The 23283-nt window shown below is 41.3% G+C and overlaps 2 protein-coding genes across 3 annotated transcripts in view; one reads left to right on the top strand and one right to left on the bottom strand.

The window, feature by feature from the left end:
• The window catches only part of STRADA (STE20 related adaptor alpha), a 48964-nt gene extending 33688 nt beyond the window's left edge, over positions 1-15276 (top strand). For both annotated transcript variants that reach the window (XM_029287222.1, XM_029287221.1), the window contains 3 exons: positions 5-246; positions 2759-2801; positions 14024-15276. In XM_029287222.1, coding sequence (XP_029143055.1) covers positions 5-246; positions 2759-2801; positions 14024-14176 — 438 coding nt within the window. In that variant the 3' untranslated portion in view covers positions 14177-15276. The remainder of the gene's footprint in view (positions 1-4; positions 247-2758; positions 2802-14023) is intronic.
• A 67-nt stretch (positions 15277-15343) lies between these two features.
• Positions 15344-22344, bottom strand: RNF113A (ring finger protein 113A). The gene is made up of 10 exons (XM_015831506.1): positions 22152-22344; positions 21352-21428; positions 21151-21255; positions 20636-20743; positions 19306-19415; positions 18633-18739; positions 18414-18503; positions 17578-17671; positions 17171-17277; positions 15344-15556 (listed from the first exon to the last, which is right to left on the bottom strand). The coding sequence occupies exons 1-10, from the start codon at positions 22249-22251 to the stop codon at positions 15486-15488; spliced, it is 969 nt and encodes a 322-aa protein (XP_015686992.1). The 5' UTR covers positions 22252-22344; the 3' UTR covers positions 15344-15485.
• Positions 22345-23283: the final 939 nt, after the last annotated feature.

Raw genomic sequence — 23283 nt, forward strand, 5'->3', positions numbered from 1 at the left:
TCAGATGCTTTTGGAGAAACTCAATGGAACTGTACCTTGTCTACTAGACACAACTACTATTCCTCCAGAGGAGCTGACTATGAAGCCATCACGCTCTGGAGCTAGCAGTAGTCTTGGAGAAGGCATGGCAGCCAGCAATACTAGAGCCTCTAATGGTGAAGCAGCACTGCATCCTTATCATCGTACCTTCTCATCATATTTTCACAACTTTGTAGAGCAGTGCTTGCAAAGGAACCCAGACTTGAGGTATAGTGAAAAGAGAGATTCAAAGGATATGATAATCTGTTGGTAACTGTGAAGTAGTGCAGTTAAAGTCAGAGCTAAAATATTCCACAGCATTCAGTGGTACTTGGAAGCATAATATGCAGTGTTGCAAAAGATGTAACTATTATCTCCCTGTTAAATCAATTTCTCCATGCCAAATGAGCAGGCTTTGAATGGTTTGGGATGATTGAACATGTTATATGTTTGTGGAATTAGTTGCTGTTGGAATCAGTGATGAAAATATCAATGAAAATATACATTTGTCAGATAAAGAACTTGAATAATGAAAAAGCAGGTTCAGATTAGTGATGCAGGTAAAGAGAAAACCTTTTTTTCTGATTGTTTCAGCAATGGTAGAAAAAATGGAAATGCAAAATAAGCCCTTTGGCTCATTGCTTTTCATGCGATGGCAAGTCTATATGACTATATGACCATGGTGCTGCCAACTAACCAACTTGTAGAAAAAAAATCAACCAAAGAAATTATTTTTAAAGCTTTAAAATATTTCCTTTAGAAAAAATGGATGCAGTTTATTGTTACCTCAAAGGACTTTAAAGCATCATATTTCTCAGGGTATGTTTATTGAAAAGATTTTTAAAAGGGTTAGGATTTATGTTGTTTTTTAAAAATTTATGTTAATTTCCCACATTTCTTTCAGCTTCCTCTAAGGCAAGCTATAGAATAATAATCAGTTTGGCAGAAAATGGACTCAGCAGTTCATTCAGATAGAAATTACCGTACTTGAAAAGTATTTTAAAAATTACTTCTCCCCCTTTCTTTTTTTTTTATTTAAAAAAAGGCTTTTTACTAAAAAATCTTGCTGCATTAGCAAAAGAAAGACAATATGTTGTTGGTTGGAATTCAGAAGGGCCCACCCAAAAAATTTCAAAGTCTGAACTGCCTGCACTCATATCTTTAAAAACTCATTTTAGCTCAACAACACCAACAGTAACAAAAATCATCACCATGAATTGAAAAAAGGATCACTTTTACAATTAAAGGATTTAGAATTGCAGTAAATTGTCAAATCAACAGGCTTATAGATTTTGAAGCAAAAATAATTAACAATGACATCAGTGTATAACTGCACTAACAATGTGCATGCATATACCAAAGTAATCAAATCAGCATGAATACAGGGTTCCCCCCCCCCCATTTATTTATTTTTATTTTTTTGCGGCTGCCCAATGAGCAAAATCCAAGAACGAAAACAATATTTGAAAACCTGCATCAATTTAGGCAGCCCAGACTGAAACAGTCATAACAGTGGCAAAAGCCACAATAGGGCCCCCAGAAACACATTAACCATGGGTCTTCAGAGCTTTTCAGAATCCCATAAAGGAAACACTGGCTGCATTTCTGGGAGAATTCTGTCCATAGGGTGGGGACCACAACAGAGAAGACAGGCTTTCTTGTTCCCACAAGATGACAATATTTATTAGAGGCAACCTGGAATGCATCCACTATTCTGGAATGTATCAGATGGGGAGAAACAATTGAGGATAGGTGATCCCTCAGATATCCAGGCCTTATGCCAAAACAGTCTGATTTCTTTCATGAATATTTTTAACCAAAGATTCAAAGAGAAAAATAAATATTAGTATATCACAAAGGAACCAAATAACATAGTGATGTCTTGTTTCCTGAAATTAGCCCAAAACTTCATTTTCCAGGTGAAAAATTCTACTGTTATTAGCTTGCTGAAATTAGATGTGCAAATGCACTCTATGCATGATATTTTGTCCCACTCATTGTAGAATTTTCAAATGAATCCCTCTGCAAATGAGGTTGTTTAGTAATTAGATAAACACAGAATTGAACTACTTGTTTGCCTCCATTCAATATCTCTTAGCTTATATGATCTATGGGGTTTATGCTAATGTGAGACAGTGCCTGGCTCAGAGGTGAATTATTCCTTATTGTGCATAGTAAAATTGGTCAGGTCACTACCAGCAGAGGATGAGGCTAAATCTCACTCGTCCTCCAGTGTCTGGACAAAAATCTCCAGCAAGCACTAACTTTATGTTTAGGAAAAACAGTTGCTTATCCAATCAATATGTGAGCTTGAATGAAGGGCTCTCATGATATCATTGCCTTAAGAGAATACCCTTTTATTCATTCTACTGATTGAGGGCAAATAACATTATGCCAGGTAACAGCTGCTATAGAGCATAACACTGGCTTTCCAAAACTGAAGAAGGTCTCTTATTTTGCTTTTCCCTGAGCCAACAGCCCAACTTCTTTTCTTCCTGGAAAAGCTCAGAAACATTCATGCAAAAAAAACGGGGGGAAAAAACATAGGCATGCCTACCATGGAAAACTCCATTGCAAAATCAGTATCCTGGCTTTTGATGCTGACATTTTTCTCTCTCTCGGCCATATTTTTTTATATTTGAATCGTATATATATTCTGAAGGGAGAAGTTTCTGGCCTTTCTCCAATCTCTGCATCTTTTATATGCTGCTGTACAACCTCTCATTTTTTTCATACACAGGCCAAGTGCAAATGCATTGCTGAACCATTCTTTTTTCAAACAGGTAAGTTTCAGCCACTTGCCCTGACATATTTTATCCTTTTTTCACCCTTGTGTTGTTGGAGTGTAAGTAGGAGAAACAAGAATGTACTGCTGCTTTGGAACCATTTCTGTGAATACATAAATAAAACAGTATGAAACTCCGTTTTGAAATTTTGAATTTAATTTTCATTATTATGGTTAATATTCAATTTACAGTTTGGGAATTATTACTATTACTACTATTACTACTTTTACTACTACTGTTAATATTAGTATTATTGATTTAATCTTCAATTCAGTTCACAGTCTGAGACTGGTAAAAACTTAACAGTTCAAGTCCTAACCAAGGACTTAAGAGCTTCTAAGGTAGCCTTTTGAGTATATAGGCAGTTCCGAGTAAGGCGGTTTTTTGCAAAGTTGGGATATTCAGATCTAATAAGTTCAAAATTTCCATGTATTTAGTCAGCCCTTTGGGTGGGTATTGCTCCAAGGGCTCCTATTACTATTAGTACAGCTATTGATTTCTTCTCCATAATCACTCAACTTTAATTTGCAAATCACGATACTTTGTTATTTTTTTTAGCTTTTTCTCTTCAATTCGTGCATCACCTGGTATTGCAAGATCAATGATCTAGACTTTTTTCTTTTCCGTAATCATGACGTCAGGCATATTGTGGGCCAGATGTCTATCTGTTTGGTAGTCAGCTTTTGCTGATTTGGGGCAGTGGGCAACAATACCCAGATAATTTTAAAATAAGAATTATGCTCTTGCAGAATCGTGCCTTTTTGCATTTGTAAAAATGCAAGCATTTTGGAGATCTAGAATTTTGGAAATTCCATCATTGAGTCCTTATTGTCTGTTGAGTTTCTGTAGGGGATGGAAATAGGGGCTAAGTTTAGTCTTTGGTTCTTATAAAATTTTAAATTCTGATACAGAACAGCTAGTTTCTAGTGACCTGTATCTGGATTGAAATATTTATATTCCATTTGAGAGAAGGACCAGTCATGCCTCTTCCTTTCAAAAATGGTTTTGGGGAAAGACTAACAGAAAGATTTTAAGAAAGGTCTGAGGAAGAGGAAAGACTGTCCTTGGTTTCAGATGTAACATATCCAATTGGCCCATTTCTCTCTGCTCTTTCAGGAATGGAGGTAAGGAAAGCACTGGGAAGAATGGTGGGCTGTGCAGAAGAGTAAAAACTAGTATGCCATCCTTTCATCCCTTCCCAAAGGTCTTTGCAGATTTTCTTCTCAACCTAAACTCACAACAATCGAAAAGGTTTGATTCTATCTGACTGTACCCAATCCACAAAAGTTTGGCAGAATTTCCAAGAGCTAAAGTGCCTTTTGGTTTCAACAACCTGTTGTTTAGTACACATTTGTAATGTAATCTAGCATTCTCAGCAAGAGGATGCTACTCAAAGAAGTCACTAAGAAAAGATGAAACCCCTCTATTTTTTTTCAGTAGGTATGAGAGGATGAGGGGTAACATTCTGCTTTATTTATTCAGTGATTATCAACATAATTAGGATGCTAAATTATCTCCTATTCCTGAATGTGCAAAGAACATCCAGATATAAGTAGTCCTTGATGGCCATGGAAAGGGTATTTATATAAAATGTCACATCTCTCCCTCCTCCACAGTTATGTGATTGCGATGAGGGTGTTTATCAATCTGTTTGCACTTACAATCTTAAATCAGTGGAGAAGCCAACAGGGAGGATTGCAAGGTGTTGCCACCTATCAAAAGGATTCCTTCTCACCTCTTGGGGCTGGCTGAAAAAGATATCTGCCAAGAGTAGTTGAATGCCTTCTAAGGGGTAGAGAAATAGAGCTGAAATCCTGATGATCTGAACTGTTTCTGTACCATACTGAAGGACTTACTTCTCCAGCACTTGAGATGGAGGATCCACCCATGGGTTGAGACTGTATTCCTGCCCAATCAGATCAAGTCAGCCAAAGTTGTCACGCCCTGTCCTTGGACATATGCCCAGTCTTGACTTGATCTTGCCCAAGAACAGGACGTACAACTCTGGCTCTTAGGTACAGTCTGGACTATAGTAATTATCATAATTGGATTATTAAATTTTTTTTTACTAACTTCACAGTTCCCCTGTCAGCTCTGCAGTTGGGGGGGGGGATTATTTGGGAGGTAGAAGGGGGTCCCTTCTTTCTCCCCTCCCTCCAGGAGCTCACAGCACAGAACTGGGGAATTTAGGATCGTGGACTCCAAATTTAATACAGTTCAAACTCAGGAGCAGTTAGAAAATCGTTGAGGGTCAGACCTCTCCGTTTTTCCTTTCGCGCGGTTTTTTTCCGGAAAAGCCTCTTGTTACGGGGATTGTGGCTGCATCCCCGGGGAGGCCGATTTCGCGGAGATAGCCTTGGTACGACAAGGGCTTCTCTCTAACAAATTGCGGCTGCAACGCTCCAGGGGATTGCAGCTGCATTCCCGGGGAGTCTGTTTTCGCGGAGACGGCCTTTGGCGCCAAAGGCTTCTCACTCGGAAATTGTGACGGCAAACACTCCGGGGCAAGCCGTTTGTTGCAGAGGGCAATCCCTTCATCGTTAAAGCATATTCGCTGACACAAATAGCCGATTTTCGGCCGGTTTATTGTCGCCTTTCCGGATTGGAAAGCGGACAAAAGGGATTGACCCAGGGCGGCTGGTCAGCTGTTTGGCGGATGATCGCGGAGCGGTTAGCAGCCGCTTCGCCCATATAGGGCCCTTGTCAGATCCCAACTGTCAAATTTTGACAGTTCGTTCTGGCGCGGCCGCCATTTTGAACACAGGGTGCAATACCAAAAACTGTAGTCTAGAAGCCTAAGTCGTTAAAGGCATTGCTGGCATCGTTTTCACCTTCCTCGGGGAGGCAGGGGCTTATTCTTTGGGAATAAAGTCCCCAGAAGAAGGAATTAAATAAACTTGTTAGGTGGGTTATTTGATTCCCTCAGGACTGGCCACCATTTTAGGATCAGCGGCCATTTTGTCACACAGGTTTCCTTCTCCATCTCTAGGGAGTTCTCTCTGCAGCTTTTTTGGGCAAATTTATTCACTTCAAAAGGCCTTTTTTTCCCTAGCTTGGTGCCTCCTGGGTCTGACTAATTGGCAGCCTTTATTGAGTGGCCTGCAGCCTCTTCTGGGGCTGCGTACTGTAATTTCAATATTAACTGGAAGCTTTGTTTTTAGGCGTGCACCAGATTTATCACTTCCAGCATTTTCAGTGGACTCACGGTGACCCCTCAGAGCACCAGTCCTTGTCTGTGACACGCTTACCACGGGCACCAGGCACTCCCATAGCGTGTCTGTCGCTGCCTGTGATTGCATTGGTACCTGGGTCCCAGGCGTCCTCTGGAATTGCATCTGGCCGCACCCACGGTGGTAATTCCCTCTAGATACCGGAGAGGCCCCCAATGAGCCCCAGCGCTATCAGAGGATGGAAAGCATGGAGCCCCTTGAGAAGGAGGTCGTGTCCCCTTCATTGGCTGGCATGAGCTCTATGCCACCTCATCCGGACGGATCCGAAAGGGCTGCGCAAAATACTAAGAAAAAATCTGCAAAAAAGTCATTCAAAGGGCAGATAAGCACGCCACCAGGAGACACCAAGCTCTGGAAAGGGAGTTCGCTAGGGCACAAAAAATCACTCGACTGGACAATTCTCAGACTGGGGGGTGGGTGCAGGAGTCCCAGATTCCACTTACTCAGTCGCATCAGGGTATTCCAGAGGCCACTTTCACGCCTACAGCGGCTGGGCTTCGCCAGACCGAACAGCTTTCTTTCCCTTCAGAGGAGCGATTGTCCATGTTGATTGCTCAGGCAGTGGACCGCGCTCTGAATGCTAGGGCAGTTCCTAAACCTCCAGTCATAGTCCCCCCTCCTACCCCACATCAGACAGATGTACCTCAGTCCGGCCCCTCTTCACCTGCTGAATCCTTGTATTCTGAGGGGTTGTCGCTACCTGATCAGGGCTCTGACCAGGAGTTTCCAATATCTGAGGAAGAAGAACAGTCGGCGGACACTCCGGCGCCCACTGGAATGTTCCAATCTTCGGCATTTGTTACATTGCTCCGCAAGGTCTCTTCCACCGCACACCGTGGTTCTGAGCCCACTTCCACAGCGACTACTGTTGCTCCCGATTCGGATTTTGATCCGAATTTTGTTGAACCGGTGACAGCTCAGCACCGGATCCCATGTCCGCCCATGTTTCTCACTGCGGTAAAGAAGCAATGGGCGCTACCAGCCTCCTTTCCCCTTCCCAGTGCCACGGACAAAAAACTGTTCAACGTGGCCAAGGAATTGGAGGAAGCGCTGGAGGTCCCTGCGGTGGACGAGCCTTTCGGACCATTGATTTCTCCAACAGCCATAGCTGGGGATGTATCGGAAGCATTGAAGTCGGAGGACCGTAAGTGCGAGTTATTCTTTCGCAGGATTCACCAGGCATCCGCTTGGGCCATTAGGGCAGCGACCTCAGCGTCGTTCTTCACTAGAGCCGCCCACCGTTGGCTGAAACAGCTGCAGGCCCGCACCCCCAAAGATGATGTCCGATCTCAACAGGACATCAGTAAGATGGTTGCAGCAATGGAATACGCCTCGGATGCTACGCTCCAGGCGACTAAGTTTGCTTCCAGAGCTATGGATTCAGGGATCACCAGTCGACGCATGCTTTGGCTTAAGCATTGGCATGCGGATGCCAAATCCAAGTGGCGTCTGTCCTCTGCCCCGTACCAGGGGGGTAAATTATTCGGTGAGGCTTTGACTCCTTATCTCTCAGAGAATAAGGATAAACGCAAAGTGCTCAACCATATACTTAAGAAATTTGACAAGAGGCAAAATTATGTCGCCCATAGGCAGTCCTTTCGGGGGGGGGAATAGGTATAATTATTCAAACTCTTTTCGTCCTTTCCCACCCAGACCGGAACGACAAGAGGGGCAGTTTGACAGGCCGGTGAGCAAGCCCAGGCAACAATACCAGGGCAATCAGGGGAAGCGGCCCTTTCGTGGGAGCGGCCGGCCATTTCGTCGCTCCAGGTGACTCCCCAGCAACGGGACCTCCCATAGGGGGCAGACTGTCGCTATTCTTCCACCAATGGGAGGCCACCACCACGGACAAGTGGGTTCTGAACACGATAAGGTCCGGCCTTTATCTGGAGTTCATCTCCACACCTGTAAACAGGTTCATTTCTTGCCCATTCCCCCGAAACCTAGCCAAAAGAAATCTGATGAGCCAGGCCATCCAGCATCTTCTGGAGATAAAGGCCGTAGAAACCGTTCCGGTGGACCAGAGAGGTTGGGGATTTTACTCCGTCCTCTTTGTCGTTCCAAAACCGTCAGGTGGATGGAGAGCCATCCTGGATCTAAAAAATTTGAATCATCATATAAAATATCAAAAATTCAAGATGCAGACGCTCCACTCCATTTTGGGGAGCGTGAGAAAGGGAGACTTCCTGACATCCATCGATCTCACGGAAGCGTATCTCCATATCCCCATCTCTGTCGATCACCGGCGGTTTCTACGGTTCAGTTACAAGGGAGAGCATTATCAATACAGGGCTCTACCCTTTGGCCTCTCGTCGGCCCCCAGGGTGTTTACCAAGATCCTGGCGGTCCTGGCAGCTCAACTACGTATGGTACCGATCAGGGTCCAGTGTTACCTGGATGACATCCTGATCCAGTCAACCTCTGCCCACTCGGCACGACAGGATCTCGACCGGGTAGTACGGCTGCTCCAGGATCACGGGTTCTCGGTAAACTTCCCCAAGAGTCATATGGTCCCCACGACTCGGCTATTGCATTTAGGGGCCGTCATAGACACCAGGGAATGCCGGGTGTATCTGTCTCAGGAACGTTTGACCAACCTGAGAAAATCCATCCGCCAAGTACGCAAGGGGCAGAAGGTTTCTCTACTCAGCCTTTCCAGGGTGCTAGGACAGATGATATCGGCCATAGACATAGTGCCGTAGGCCAGGCTCCACTCCAGGGAATTGCAGTGGTTCCTACTCCCCTTCCAGAGGCAAAACATCAGTGCCTCTCAGAAAAGGGTGAGGCTTCCATCTCAGACCTCGCTCTCCCTCAAGTGGTGGCTGTCCCCAGCCGTCCTCAAAGGGTCGTTGTTCAAGGAGCCAGAGCGGCTCCTCACAACCGATGCCAGCCTCTTTGGATGGGGGGCGCATCTTCGTTCCCACTGGGCACAGGGGCGTTGGTCTCACTCAGACCTCCGCCACGACATCAACTGGTTGGAACTGAGGGCCATACATTTAGCTCTCCTTCACTTCCACAGCCAGGTCCGAAGGCGTCATGTGCTTGTCCTCACGGACAACGTGACTGCCAAGGCTCATGTAAACAGGCAGGGGGGCACTCATTCTCGGACTCTTCTGAACGAGGCGCTCATATTGGGGACCTGGGCAGAGCACAATCTGGCGTCCATCAAGGCCGAGCACATCTCGGGTAAAGACAATACCCAGGCAGATGTCTTGAGCAGGGCGACAATAGATCACTCAGAGTGGAGGATTCACCCGAGGATCTTCAAAGAGATTTGCCACCGCTTTGGTCTACCGTTAGTGGACCTATTTGCCTCACCGGCCAACACCCAGCTCCCCCGCTTCTCCTGCTTCCCGTCTCAGGGAGCGGAGCAGATAGACGCACTGCGCTCTCCATGGCCTCGGGGTCTGCTGTATGCTTTTCCACCTCTCCCTCTTCTTCCGGCGGTGGTACGCAAACTACTCCGGGAAGACGCGGAGGTTCTACTTGTAGCCCCGTATTGGCCAAGGAGACCGTGGTTTGCCGACCTGCTGGGTCTCTCCATAACAGATCCGTGGAAGATTCCGCCAGACAGGATATCACTCAGTCAGGGAGCCATCCTACATCCGGATCCCCAGTGGCTGCAGCTAGCCGTCTGGCACTTGAGCGCAACTATTTGTCGAGGCAATCTTGCTCTGTAAGGGTGATTGAGGTTATACAGGCATCCCGTCGCCCATCCACGAATCGCATCTATGAGGCAACGTGGAAAAACTTTTGTGCTTGGTGCGACAAACATAAGCTGCCTCTCTCAGGACTCAATATTCCTATTATTCTGGAATTTTTATCTGAGGGTCTGGAGAAAGGTTTGGCCCCTAATACCTTACGTAGGCAACTAGCTGCGGTCTCTACTGTTCTCGCCTGGGAACACGGAGGGTCATTAGCTCACCACCCACTCCTACGCTCTTTCCTTAAAGGAGCAGCTAACATCAGGCCACCGACAGTACATAGATATCCTTCCTGGGAGTTGCCCCGGGTTCTTAGGGCTCTAACAAGGACGCCCTTCGAACCATTGGCGTCGTGCGATATGAGTCACCTGTCTCATAAGGCAGCCTTTTTAGTGGCCATCACGTCGGCTCGACGTATATCAGAGCTGGCGGCACTGTCGGTCCGTAAGGATTTGTGCATTTTCCATCCGGACCGTGTGGTACTCCGTCTGGACCCTACCTTTGTCCCAAAGGTGAATTCGCTCTTTCACAGGAGCCAAGAGGTTATTCTACCTGACTTTTGCCCTCAACCATCGCGTACCCTGGAACGGCAATGGCATTGCTTAGATGTCCGCAGGGCGCTCCGTTACTATATTGCACGGACAGCGGATTTCCGCTCATCAGAAGCCCTGTTTGTCTCCTTTCACCCCTCTTCCAAGGGTAGGAAGGTTTCCTCTTCCACCATTGGCAGGTGGATTAGGGCGTGCATCACCGAGGCATATCGAGCGGAGTCATTGCCGGTTCCGCAAGGGGTCACAGCGCACTCCACACGGAGCGCTTCTACATCTGCGGCTTGGAACACTCAAGCGACCATCGAGGAGGTTTGTAGAGCGGCCACATGGTCCACTCCATCTCCTTTTATTCGGCACTACAAGGTCGATAAATTTGCTTCGGCGGAGGTTTCCTTTGGAAGGAGGGTCCTCCAGCAAGTACTTTGCCAAAGTGCCACACCGGACCAGTCTGCTTCCCTCCCTCAGGGACAGTAGGCTTTGGTATGTCCCATGGGTGGATCCTCCATCTCAAGTGCTGGAGAAGGGGCGTTGTCTTACCTGAACGCCTTTTCTCAGCACGGAGATGGAGGATCCACCTCCCTCCCTCTTAGTAGAGAATCATTTAGCCTTGTAGGTAATTAGTGTTTGAGCCAGTACGTCATCGATCAGTCAAGTGCTACGCTCGCGTCAAGACTGGGCATATGTCCAAGGACAGGGCGTGACAACTTTGGCTGACTTGATCTGATTGGGCAGGAATACAGTCTCAACCCATGGGTGGATCCTCCATCTCCGTGCTGAGAAAAGGCGTTCAGGTAAGACAACGCCCCTTCCAAACCCCAAGGGAGCTGATCTCCTTTGGTGGGGTGATAAGATATTCAGGATCCAAGTTCTGTTCCTGCATTCCACCAAAGACATTTCCTTCTGTGCATCCTTTGGTAGCTAGCTCCTATAAACAAACGGCAGCTGAAATACAAGCAGAATGGAAAGATGGTGTGGTAAAGTTAGGAATGTAGGGTGCCTTGGGCAGGTGGGAGAACCTCAGCACAGGCTACGGACAAATGTTTCTTTGCTGCTTCCGGTTCTGGATCGCGGCACCTCTAGCCGCATGAAGAGACTTGTCTCCTTGTTGGCTAGCTTCCCTCTGCCGGTAGACCCTTATGTGGGTCGAAAGTCGCCCTGGAGGGTACGATTACTGTTGAGGAGGCCATGCTCGGTTGCGGAGGAGCAGCGGCTCCTCCAGCTGTCCGAGCCAACTCTGAGGGCCGACGGAGAAGAAGATCGGCCAGTAAAATGGACAATCACCCAGCCGCACCAACTGCAAGTCAAAAGAACAACTAAGCATGAAGAACCACCGTGGTGAATCCGGGTGAGACCTTTCCTTCTCTCGCTATTCTGACTTTTCCTGTAAAGAGTTCCTGACTATTTTCCTTTTCTAAGAAAGCGGTGGCTGCCTATATGGGAAAGAGAGCTAAAAATAAAAAGATTAATAATTTTTTTATGGTTGTTTTTTCTACTATTGGACTTTGGGGGGGGATTTTAGGGGAAAAAGAAGAAGAAAGGGACATTGTTACTTTGTTTTTTTCAATTTGATAATGCTGGAGATACCTCTCTTGTTAACTTTTTAAAAAAGAGAGAAAATTTTCTTTTTTTCTTTTCTTCAACTTTATTAATTTGGAAAAAAGACTTTATAGTCCACTGAGGACATCTGGTGGTGAAAAGCAAAATTGTAACTGTACTTCTCCCTGTTATTTGAAGAGGGATTGGATTTTTATATGATAATAAAAGAGAAAAGATAACTTGACAGCTGTTAGACCTTTGGAGGCGGACATTTGTGGATCTTTTTCAAATACAGTCTCTAATAAAGGAATAGGCTAGTCTACTATCAAAATGGATGAAAGTTATCCACATCTTGACTATGATTTAATACTGGGAAAAAATATTAGAACTTACAGAAGACTTCAAAACTTATTGGAAACCTTGGAGAAAACTTAGAGGCTACCTTGGAACCTCACATCGACTCTCCAATAATGAATCAAGTTATGGAACAAGGAATAATAGAAGATGAACTGAGTAATCCTGAACAGGCCTTTACACATCAAGACATACAATTTAAAGAGTCAGAGACACTATGCTTACAACTCAATTGTGAATCTATACTGGGAGAAAATGTGGAAACCACTGAGCCAACTAATTCCACACAACGTTACTTACAACTGATGGATAATTTTGATGACCAAGAAGTAACTGTAATTGACTCAGTTCAATTACTAAAAATAACAAAGATTGATACTCAGACACAATCCTCTGGAAAATACAATAAAGCGGATAATTTACTTACTGTATAACCATAACATCGAGTAAATGTCTATAATATTCAGATGATATTGGCAGAAAGGGAAGGAAATTTTGTTCAGTTTGAATTGATTAGAAATTTTTGTAATCAAATCTTGAGGTTTGATAACCGAAAAGCTTTAATATGGGAACCAACGTGGCATAGAAAGAAAGCTAGAGTCAGGTTTAAACGTGACATAAAATGTTACTTGATGGGTTAAAAAGGCTTTAGAGATTTTCTCTGATTTAATAACAAATGAAGGATGTGGATTTACTGTTATTATAGTTGATAAGTATTTGAGGGAGTAAACCTTTTCAGGGGGTAAAAAGACTTTATAGATGAAATGATAGAATATATTTTTAAAAATAGAAATGTATTTTTTGGACTTACATTATTATTATAAATATGATAATTATGTTGTAATTGATAGAGTTTGTCTGATTTAATTATGAATGAAGGATGGGAATTTCCTGATATTATAGTTGATAAGTATTTGAAGGTGTAAACTTTATCAAGGGCTTAAAAGTATTTTCTATAGATGTAGATTGATGAAATGATAGAATATATTTTTAAAAATAGAACGGTATCTGTTGGACTTATATTATTATTTTAAATATGATAACTATGTTTTAATAGAGAGAGAGGAAGAGCTATTTGTGATAGGGAAAAAATCAATCTCAATGAATGATCTATTATTAAGGATACCTGAAATCCCAACTATATGTTTACTAAAACGTAATTGGAGTATGACAACTGTAATTAGTAAAGCTTAAAAACAGGATATAGATTATTATAATTGCATGTGATTGATGATTTCTGTTTGATTGAACTTTACCTAAAACTGTATTAATTTTAATAAGCAATATTATATTCAGGAAACAGAGGAAATTTTTGATAATTAACTTGAGCTATACTTATATGATTTTGTCTTTGAATGACTTGACACCCTGACCACCACGTTGTGTCCTAAGCTGGAAAAAAATGGGAAAAAACCAATAAAAACTTTTTATTTAAAAAAATGTTTCTTTGCTCAGGGGCTGAAAATCCTGTTTTGATTTCAGCAGGGAAATTTTTCAGCTCCTGGATGGCACTTCTCAGGGTCTCACCCACTCAAGCATCCCATGTTCCTTAACTGGGACTCTGTCTACTTCACAACCTGTAGGATTGCTTAATGACCGCAACTGGAAATGCCAGGATTGTAGTTGTTGAGCAAAGCCATCATATAGGCAGTCACATAATGTCAGGCTTAATGGTTTTTGCTTAACAACCAAGATTCTGGGTTCATTTGTGGGTTTACAAGTCAAGGACTACCTATATTTAAAAGTGACACTGTGTAGTAGAGTTGTACATAAACATGGACTGAGTTAAATTGCATCTAATCACATTATTTTGTTTTTAATTCTAGTACTTTTCCATTTTCCAGATCAGACATCGGGCATCTGAAGCACTTCCGGAACTGCTATATCCTGTCATGCCAATTACCAGTTTTGAAGGGATACAGACACAAGATCCTAGCCATCTATTTGGATTGGCTTCCAACATGGAGCAACTTGAGATGGATGATTGGGAATTCTAGGTTACCAATAGAGGAACATTGTGAAATATTTTTTACAAAGCAATCTGCTGATTACACTGCAGTTTGTCTTTCTTAGGAAGTTGATCTAGCTGACATATGCATTGAAATGAAGCCTGGACTTTGGGAGGAAAAAAATAACAATATTGTATTGAATTCTGGTTCCAAGACAATAAAATAATATATATGCTAAGAAATAACAGGTTTTAGTCAAAGGAACATGGCTCAATTGTTTTTTAATCAAACCAAAATCCTAGTCTTATTGTAGGTTTACTAATAGATCCAAGGAACTGAGTGCCATGCATTTTTTTAAAAAAAATCCCAATAAAAATCTACTTAGAATTGCTTAGTAGCAGCAAGTAACCCTATTGACATAGGGTTAGAATATGAAGACACCTTTAATTTGTATCTAACAAAGGTATTTTCTCTGGCATTCCTTCCTATAGTGAATTGTCCCAAATTGTGTAGTAATCTTTCATTCTTCTATATACTTTCTTAATCATTGTTGTTCAATCAAACATTGAGCCAAATCTTTTCTGGCAAGCTGTAGCATTGCAGTTTTTAAGTACTCATGTCTTAAACTGTATTTGATAATTAATTTTCTTGCCAATAAAAGATTTCTGCATTTTCACAATGTTCTTCAATAAATGCTGCCGTTTATGAACTCCCTGTAATTAAAACAAAATAGAAGCCTCTAAATTAGGCTAGTAAGCCCAATTGATATACGTATTTGCCATTGAAACTTGAAAGGTAACATAGTAGAAATATTTATTACAGGGTTTGGAATTAGTACAGTCCCCAATAAATAAAAAACAGACTTAAAACAAAACTTATAATCACAAGATAACTACTTTGGACTGTCTGAAATGTCTTGAACTCTTTCTTTTATACCATGCTTCAAAAGACCAGTTGGAGATGTTGTGAGAAGCAATATAAGAGATGTTCAGCCAATTTAATTTCTGCTAGTTATTTCCTTTTAGAATACAGAAGTTGTTCGGGCACAGGAAGATTTCCTTTAACTTTCAGAAATACAAAGTTTTTGCGCTGTTGTTTTTGTACTTTTTTTTGTTCTCCTTGTTAATTTTTTGTTTTTTCCCTTTTCCAGTATATTAAAGCAATAAAAAATAACGAATTGCTTTGTTTTAATAATGTTCTTTACTATCTGTAATATAAATATATATTGGTCAGTAAAGTTGTTTGGAATGTATGTTGAAGCACAAAGGATGATGGATCAACTTATTTTTCTATAAATTATTTATTCTGCAATCACATTATGTAAGGATGTAAGACATGAAAATGCTAAAAAAAAATGCTATTCTTGCTCTCCAGCATCTTCAGGGAGACTTTCTTCAGCCTTATGCCTTTCCAGTTTTGTTAACAATTCTGTAAAACAAAATCCAAGACAAAAAAAGTAATACTTCACAACATGATCTGTACAAATTATCGAACTCCCTTCCTCTATATTCTGATGAACATAGCCCAGGATGAGAGATAAAACTGAATTCTATGTATTTGACACAATTCCCTATGCAGAAAAAAAAATTAAGTAAAACTAGCTTATGTATTTCCCAATCCTCTTTTTCAAATAGGTTTACAATAATGAAGCAGTGGGGACTGCTCTTCCCCCAGAAGAGCAGAAAATGTTTTAAAGATTCTTTCAAGCAAATATTCATAAAATAAAAATACATTATTAAAATTGAGTTTGCCTACATTAGCAACCCAAAGTGCTGATTTATCCCATTTAACAATTATTTGGAACAGCATCTAGCTATACTACTTAACCTACACTTAGATCAGGACTGTCCAGCCTTTGGGATGCATGTAGCCTTGGACAGCTAGTAATGTGGCCCCATAAGATTATAAACCTTTAACGTGATTTATATGCAACCCAAGAAAATTCTTCACTCAATGTGGCCCAGGCAAGCCAATGTGGCCCAGGAGAGTCAAAATTAATTTCACTTTTATCTGCCTTGTATCTTAGTATGGAAAATAGCATTTTGTTATCTTTAATATATGTCTTGACTGAAATAAATCGCATCAAATCATTTATTACAGTCAGTGATCGGAATTATTTTAAGGAATGTGGAGATGGTCTCTCCTACTAATCTGTCCCTTGTGGTCATGTAAATGTTAATATGCAAACCTGCTCCTAGACCTATTTCTATGTCATGATTGAGAAATACAGAAATCTGAAGCCTTTTTCCAAAATTTTTGATAATACATTTTACATACAGTACATACATATACATGTTTTTAAAAGTTAAATATAAATATATAAAATATACAATCTGATTTCTATAATTATATAATATTATATAATATTTTCATATTTTGTTTGTATAGGTTTGTCCTTTAGTGACTGTACAAAGTTATGACAGACTCCTCCCCCTCAAAGCTACTAATGACTCAGTTTCAAAGTTCCAACATTGGCCATCCCTGCAGTTATGTTACTGCATTTTGGCAACTGATCCACATTTATAGCCGTTTGCAGAGTCTGCAGTCACATGACTGATTTATGACTTTTTTCCAGAAACCAGTGTTTATTTCCAGGTTTTGGCAAAAACTGCTCCTTAGAAAACAATGGGTTCTGTTAATATATTTAAAATTTAATAACGGGAGCAGTGAAGAATTGGACAATGAGTAAGAACACTGGTCATTGCATGAGGGAATCTGAGCTGTGACTGGTTGATGTGAGTGAAAAGGGGGAATTTTCTTGTGCGCGCTCTGATTTACCTCATGTTCCTGCTGTGTTGATTTACCTGACGATGCTCCTGTTTGCCTATCTTATTTACTGAAAATACATTTATTTATATAAAACTGTTTCATCTCAGCATCTCTGACTCTATTTGGCTGCACAATTCCCTGACAGGTTCATTTAATGACTGCAGCATTCACTTAACACCTGCAGCACTCTTAATGACTGACATAAAAAAGTCATAAAATCAAGTCCAGTCACTCCCCACCACTCTAGTTAAAAATGAAATATGGGCCAAATACCTTTGGCTGGATTGAAGACACCATTAGTCTGTTTGTCACATACATAACATCGCTGAGACTTGCGATAATGTTGTAGGGCACAGTTTTCACAAAAGTAATGTTTACACCTAAGACAACATAAGACAATTGCTGCAGGTTTCTAGCAGAGAACTAGCATTTTTATTTTTGGGTGGAGTTATTTCATTTTCAAGAAAATCTTACATTTTAGTCACTTTAAATTTACATTTCTTAAGAACAGCATCAGCATCTCTTTAGGGCCATCAATATTTTTAAGATAGTAAATTATAGATAAATACTAGGGTATTTCTTTACATGTGATTGTATAGATGGTGATGACCTGTCAATCTCAAAACTGCAATATTAAAAATCATTTTAAAATGTCAACATTAACCAAAAAATAATCTTACTTGGTTACCACAGGATTCTTGAAGGAGTTTCTGCAAATAAAACACTTGAAAGGCAGTTCATCTTCATCACTACCTACTTCATAATTTTCATCATCTGAACAAAACAAAAAGTAGGAAGTTGTTCTTGCCAAAAGTGGTAACATTAACAAGACAGTTAAAAATAATTTTACTAAAATAATCACTCAAGACAGTTGCTTCTATTCCCTCCTACAATTCTCACATGAAGAAGGAAGGCACATATTTGTCCTCTGCTGAGAATATACTTCATATTGTCATCATAGGCTATCAAAATAGTTGATATAAATTACACATGTAAGGCAACTGTTCTAAGTCAAGGCAGCCCATATGCTCAAAGAAAAACAGTTCACAGCTGACCGTAGCTCTTGAAGAAGTTGTCTGAAAATTGATACTCTGAAAACATTATACAATCCATCAAGATGCCAGAGAATACTAATACAGTTATACAGTTGTGCTACAAAAATTGTATTTAATTATGAGTTTAAAAACCTGAAATCTTTATTAAAGTTCCTATTAAAACATGAGAAATGTGTATCTGCCCTACATAGATTCTTCCAAATGTTTTAATTTTCAATCAATATGAATGCAGACATATAACTTTCAGTCTCCACTGTATATATATACCCAAACTCTACAATTACATACACACACAGACACCAGTGTTCAATAGAAGGAAACATTTTTTTTGAGGTGATCATTCCTATATTTGATCAACTCAATCCAATCTTGCATCATATCACATATGATTTTGAAAGACATTATTTTCATCATAACAAGTTACATTTACTAAACAGTGGAAGAAAGGGGATTGCTCATACCATTAAGTCCATAGCGTCCCTCATCCAGTTCCCGCTCAATTTGCCACCCATGCTTATAATCTGATCGGTCATGCAGAAATTTACAGCTATCTGTAAGGAAGAAAAAAAAGGACACTTAACAATGATGTCAACAATTTCTGTTCTGCTATCAATCAATAATAATTCTGCTATCAATAAAAATCAATAAATAATCAGAAAGTATATGAAAAACTCATTTACCTCCAAAGCCACAAAATCCAGTTTCCTTGTAGTCTTTACATATATCAGGCTGGTAATCCCACCTCACAGTGGCCCTGAGATGTTCTGGGGCTCGGATTGGTCCCTTCCTGAAATAAACAACAAAAACAAGAAAAGATGAAATGACTTGTAAGCGCTAAAATGGTTGTGCCTATAGCAATACAGAAATGCCACCAAAGTAATAAGATTTGAGGGAGACCACAATGGTTTGATGAACAATTAGTCTGACAACACAGATTCACTTTTTTCAGATAAAAGGACACTTTTGAATAGCAGGGTCATCACACACAAAAATGAGAACTCCCATCTTACAACATAATTTAACATACTAGATAGTCATGTAGGTTGCCCCTTTTCTTCTGCAACATTTTCAGGAAATTTCTGGGTTTTACATTTACATTCATGTGTTTAAAACTGGAAACATCTTAGAATGTGAAGCTCATTCTTATAAATATTACAAAGCTGTTTAAAAGTAAACTATCAGGTTAATAAAAGACTTCTTAAGATACCATGGTCCATTTCAAACTGAGAACAGAAATAATTAGCAGACAGAAAAATGAAATAAACTGACAAATTTTCACATAGCATAAAATGTATCCTTAGGTAGCTAGTACATATGCTTTTTCTTGGAATGAACATTACATTTTCTCCTTACCTTACCATGCCTGAAGAAGCATTTCCCATGGATGTATCTTTTGGCTTTACATACTTTTGATAATTATTAATCCCTCGATATATCTTATCATCTTCCTTTCCTTGAAGTTCCTGAACAGAAAAAAAAATCAGTGACAAGGCAATTCATGCTCCCATATGATCATCTACTAAGTGTTTTGAGTGACCTAGAGTCATATAGGTGAGATAGGAGGCCATACAAATTAAATCAATCATAAATAAATGAACTGTGCATGCTTCAAAATGATGAAGAAGAAGGTTTCTGCAAGTTTCTGCAAGTCCAGAGACCTATCTCTCTGCTATGCTGCTCATTAAAGGAGACTAGTCTCTTTCAGGCTTCCACACGAGACTGAAATAGATACCAGGTAAAATTGGAACAACAACAACAGAAACATAGTGAAAAATGGAAACAAAAAAAAAGTATAAACAAGATTAAAGAGTTGACAGACATGACACAAATCATCTGAAAATCCTGGTAGTAGACTTCTAAGCAGAAGAAATACTAAAGAAAAAATATTTAACATCAACACAGATAACCAGTATGACATTTCTACCCATTGCTTGTTTGTCAATACATAAAGACTTCAAGCAAAGAAAAAAATGGAGACAATTGTCTAGATCAGGGCTTTTCAACCAGTGGTACGGGTACCACCTGTGGTACATTGGCACCTGGCAGGTGGTACGCGACCATCCTAGAAAAGTAGTGGGGGAGGGGAAGGAGCTGAACCGGTGGCAGCACCGCACAAGCCTGAGCGAGAGATGGCTGGAGCTGCAGGGCTGTCAGGACTCAGTGAAAGCGCCAGGATCAGTGCCGCTTTCCAGCTGGAGCTCGGCGCTGATCCTGGCGCTTCTGCTGAGCCCTAAAGAAGCACCGATCAGCTGGAATGTTTGGCAACTGATTCATATTTATGACGGTCACAGTGTCCCAGGGTCGTGTGAAGTGACCAAAACCTGCTGCAACCACCCAGCAGACAGGGGGAATAAAAACCAAACACCCCCCACACCACCTTCACTGCCAATCCCCAACAGAAATGTTCACAACAATGAAAACCTTGGACAAGAGGAAGAGCGCCGCTGGTGTCTTGCTCGGCTGTGGCTTGGGGGGCACTTGTTTCAGTGCCATTGTAACTTCGAACAGTCATTAGGCGAACTGTTGTAAGTCGAGGACTACCTGTACTTTATCACTTTTTTCCTTTTTTTGGTCATCAAGTTTTTGACACTTTGCTAAGCGACCGGTGGTACTCGGATATTGCCATATCCTAAAAGTGGTACAATGGATGAAAAGGTTGAAAAGCCCTGGTCTAGATACCTACCTTCTGTATTTGCTGGCTACGTTCAAAAATGGCTTGGGCATCTTTGTCCTTCTCTGTGTCTAGTTCATATACAGCTGTCGCACCCATGTCCTCTGGACCCACAGGTTTCTGAAATATGAAAACTCTATTAGAAGGGCAGAAAGCAAAATGAACCTCAGCTTTTATTAACATAATTAAATGTATTACCAAAAAGCTGCACTCTAGCAGATGAATAGCTAAATTTCAGAGTTACATGATTTAATTCTTTTTTTTAATAAAAATTCTAATAGCCGTTCAGAAGAGTAAAATGAGATGCCTTTGATTCAGACGATGAAACCAAATGGCAATCTCACTTTGTACAAATATGTATCATCCAAGTTACATTACAAAATTTTAAAAATGGTCACCAGATGTTAGCAAAGATCTTGTGAAAACCCATTAACACTAACCCAAGTTTTCCTGCACTTGTTTAATTGCTGGGAAATAAAACTCTCATCAATCTACTACAGCGGACAATGTTTTAAGGATATTCATACCGCGGATCGCGTTGATTTATATGCAATTCCAATTCCTTCAGGTTTGTTATCATCATCGCTACTGCTTGACTCATAGGAAGTCTTTGTCTTCATACTTTTCTTCGTCTGGAAGACGGGAGAGTGAATAAGACTATCATATCAATAAATATTCAAGAGGCAATCCATGTATACTTGGGAGAATTGATAGGCAGTATACATCACCTTCTGAATCATGGGATTGGAAACTTCCTTTCGTCTCTCCTTCCTGACTACAGTGCTGCCTTCATCACTGCTGTTACCTTTAAGTAGATGGAAATCGCACAGCATTGGAAAATAATATATTAAACAGGGAACACTAGCAGAGTGCAGCTGCCTCTTTAGATTCCAAACTCGTCCTTAGCAAAAAGATCCTTATATTCAGTTACAAGAAGTTCAAATTCATATAAACAAAGCCAAACAATTTTTTTCCACTACCCGAGATTGTACTTTTGCTTTATTCTCATAAAAGACAACCAAGGTAGTTGTTCACTCTCTTTAGAGCAATTTAAGACTAATGAGAACAATAAAATGTGCATTTCCATATGGAACATAATTAAAACTATGGTATCTTTTACTAATTTACCCAATTTTAAAAGGGGGCAAAGTAACTGATAAGGCTTGGAATATCTAATCTTGCCAATCCACTCTAACACACCCTAAGTACCAAATAATAAAAGCGCAATGTCAGGGATGAAAGAAAACCACGTTTATACATTGTGGGACAAGCTTAGGAAGACCCAGCGGGAAAGCTGCTTCTTTGTCGGGGAAAGAGACATGCATGCCGAATTGTCATGGAAAAGCGAGGCAATGCTTTTCCGACTCTTATCCCCAAAGCGACATAACCTCTTACTCCATTTGTCCAGGATCCGTGGCTTTCGCATGAGATTTCAGGGCAAAAGCTGACCGCGGCCCACCCGCCCGTGTCACCATCCCGCCGCAAATATATTTGGAGACTGAATGCAGTGACGGGCTGTGCTTCTCACCTGGGTCCTGGTCGCTGCTCGGCCTCTTACGTTGAGCCCTCCCGGGCGCGGAGCGACGCTTTTTGAAGAGGAAGCTACAAACAGGTTGAGCCTCTGCCATGGTGATCAAATCCTTCACGGAAGAAGGACTCCGAAGCGCGCTCAATTCGGCCCCTCCTCTTGCCCGCGACTACGGGCCGCCCTTCCTCCTGGTCAGGCGGCGCTCTATCCTTCGCTGTCATGCAATGCCTTATAGACATGTACCTCTTAGAGTAGCACATTTTGAAACTTCCGAGTACACTTGGGGTTGCTGATTCTGCCGTTTTCCTTCGCTACCTTGGGCAACGGCATGTCCCACTCTTTAAAATAAGCAGAAAACGTAACGTTTCTGCTGTCCCAAGTAAGGACATACGTGATCTCTAAATGACAGCAATTTCAGCCATTGACTGGTTGTCCGAATGATCTGTATTCAGGATCTGAATTGCGCGCAAGGCAAGATGCAGAAGAAATCCCAAGATAAAGTAAACAACTCTTCTAATAGTTCGGAAGAGGCTCAGATGAAAATTTATTTTGATGTTTCTTTATTTGAGAATTTTACAGATGCTCTGGAACAGTATTTCCCAATCTCAGCAAGCTGTCTCAGCAACTTTCAGATGTGTAGGTGAGATGGCCAAAACAGGGCGCTTGATGTTACAATGCTTAAGGGCTTGATCTCTCCTTTCCCATCAAAGCCAACTGGAATCGCTCACCCAGAAAGGAACAGAAAGAATCAAACAGTGCTCCTGATCCCCTGTTCATGGCCCCTTGTAGGTGGTCCAAAATCTTACCAAAGTTTATGGTACTAAATTCTGCTGAGATATTTGATGGGACACAGGAAAGGTCCCCCACCCCATTTGGCCCAGCTGCAGATCTCTACAGAATCAAGTCAGAATTATTAATCAGAATAGAGCTGGAAGAAACCATGGAGGTCTTCTAGCCCAACCCCCTGCTCAAGGAGGAGAGCCTATAGCCCTATACCATTTCAGACAAGTGGCTGTCCAGTCTCTTCTTAAAAGCCTCCAGTGTTGGAGCACCCACAAGTTCTAATCCAGGGGTCTTCAAACTTGGCCCTTTTATGACTTGTGAACTTCAACTCCCAGAATTCCTCAGCCAG

Source organism: Protobothrops mucrosquamatus, unplaced genomic scaffold, assembly GCF_001527695.2.
Source record: "Protobothrops mucrosquamatus isolate PMUCROS unplaced genomic scaffold, P.Mucros_1.0 scaffold_257, whole genome shotgun sequence".
Lineage (NCBI taxonomy): Eukaryota > Metazoa > Chordata > Lepidosauria > Squamata > Viperidae > Protobothrops > Protobothrops mucrosquamatus.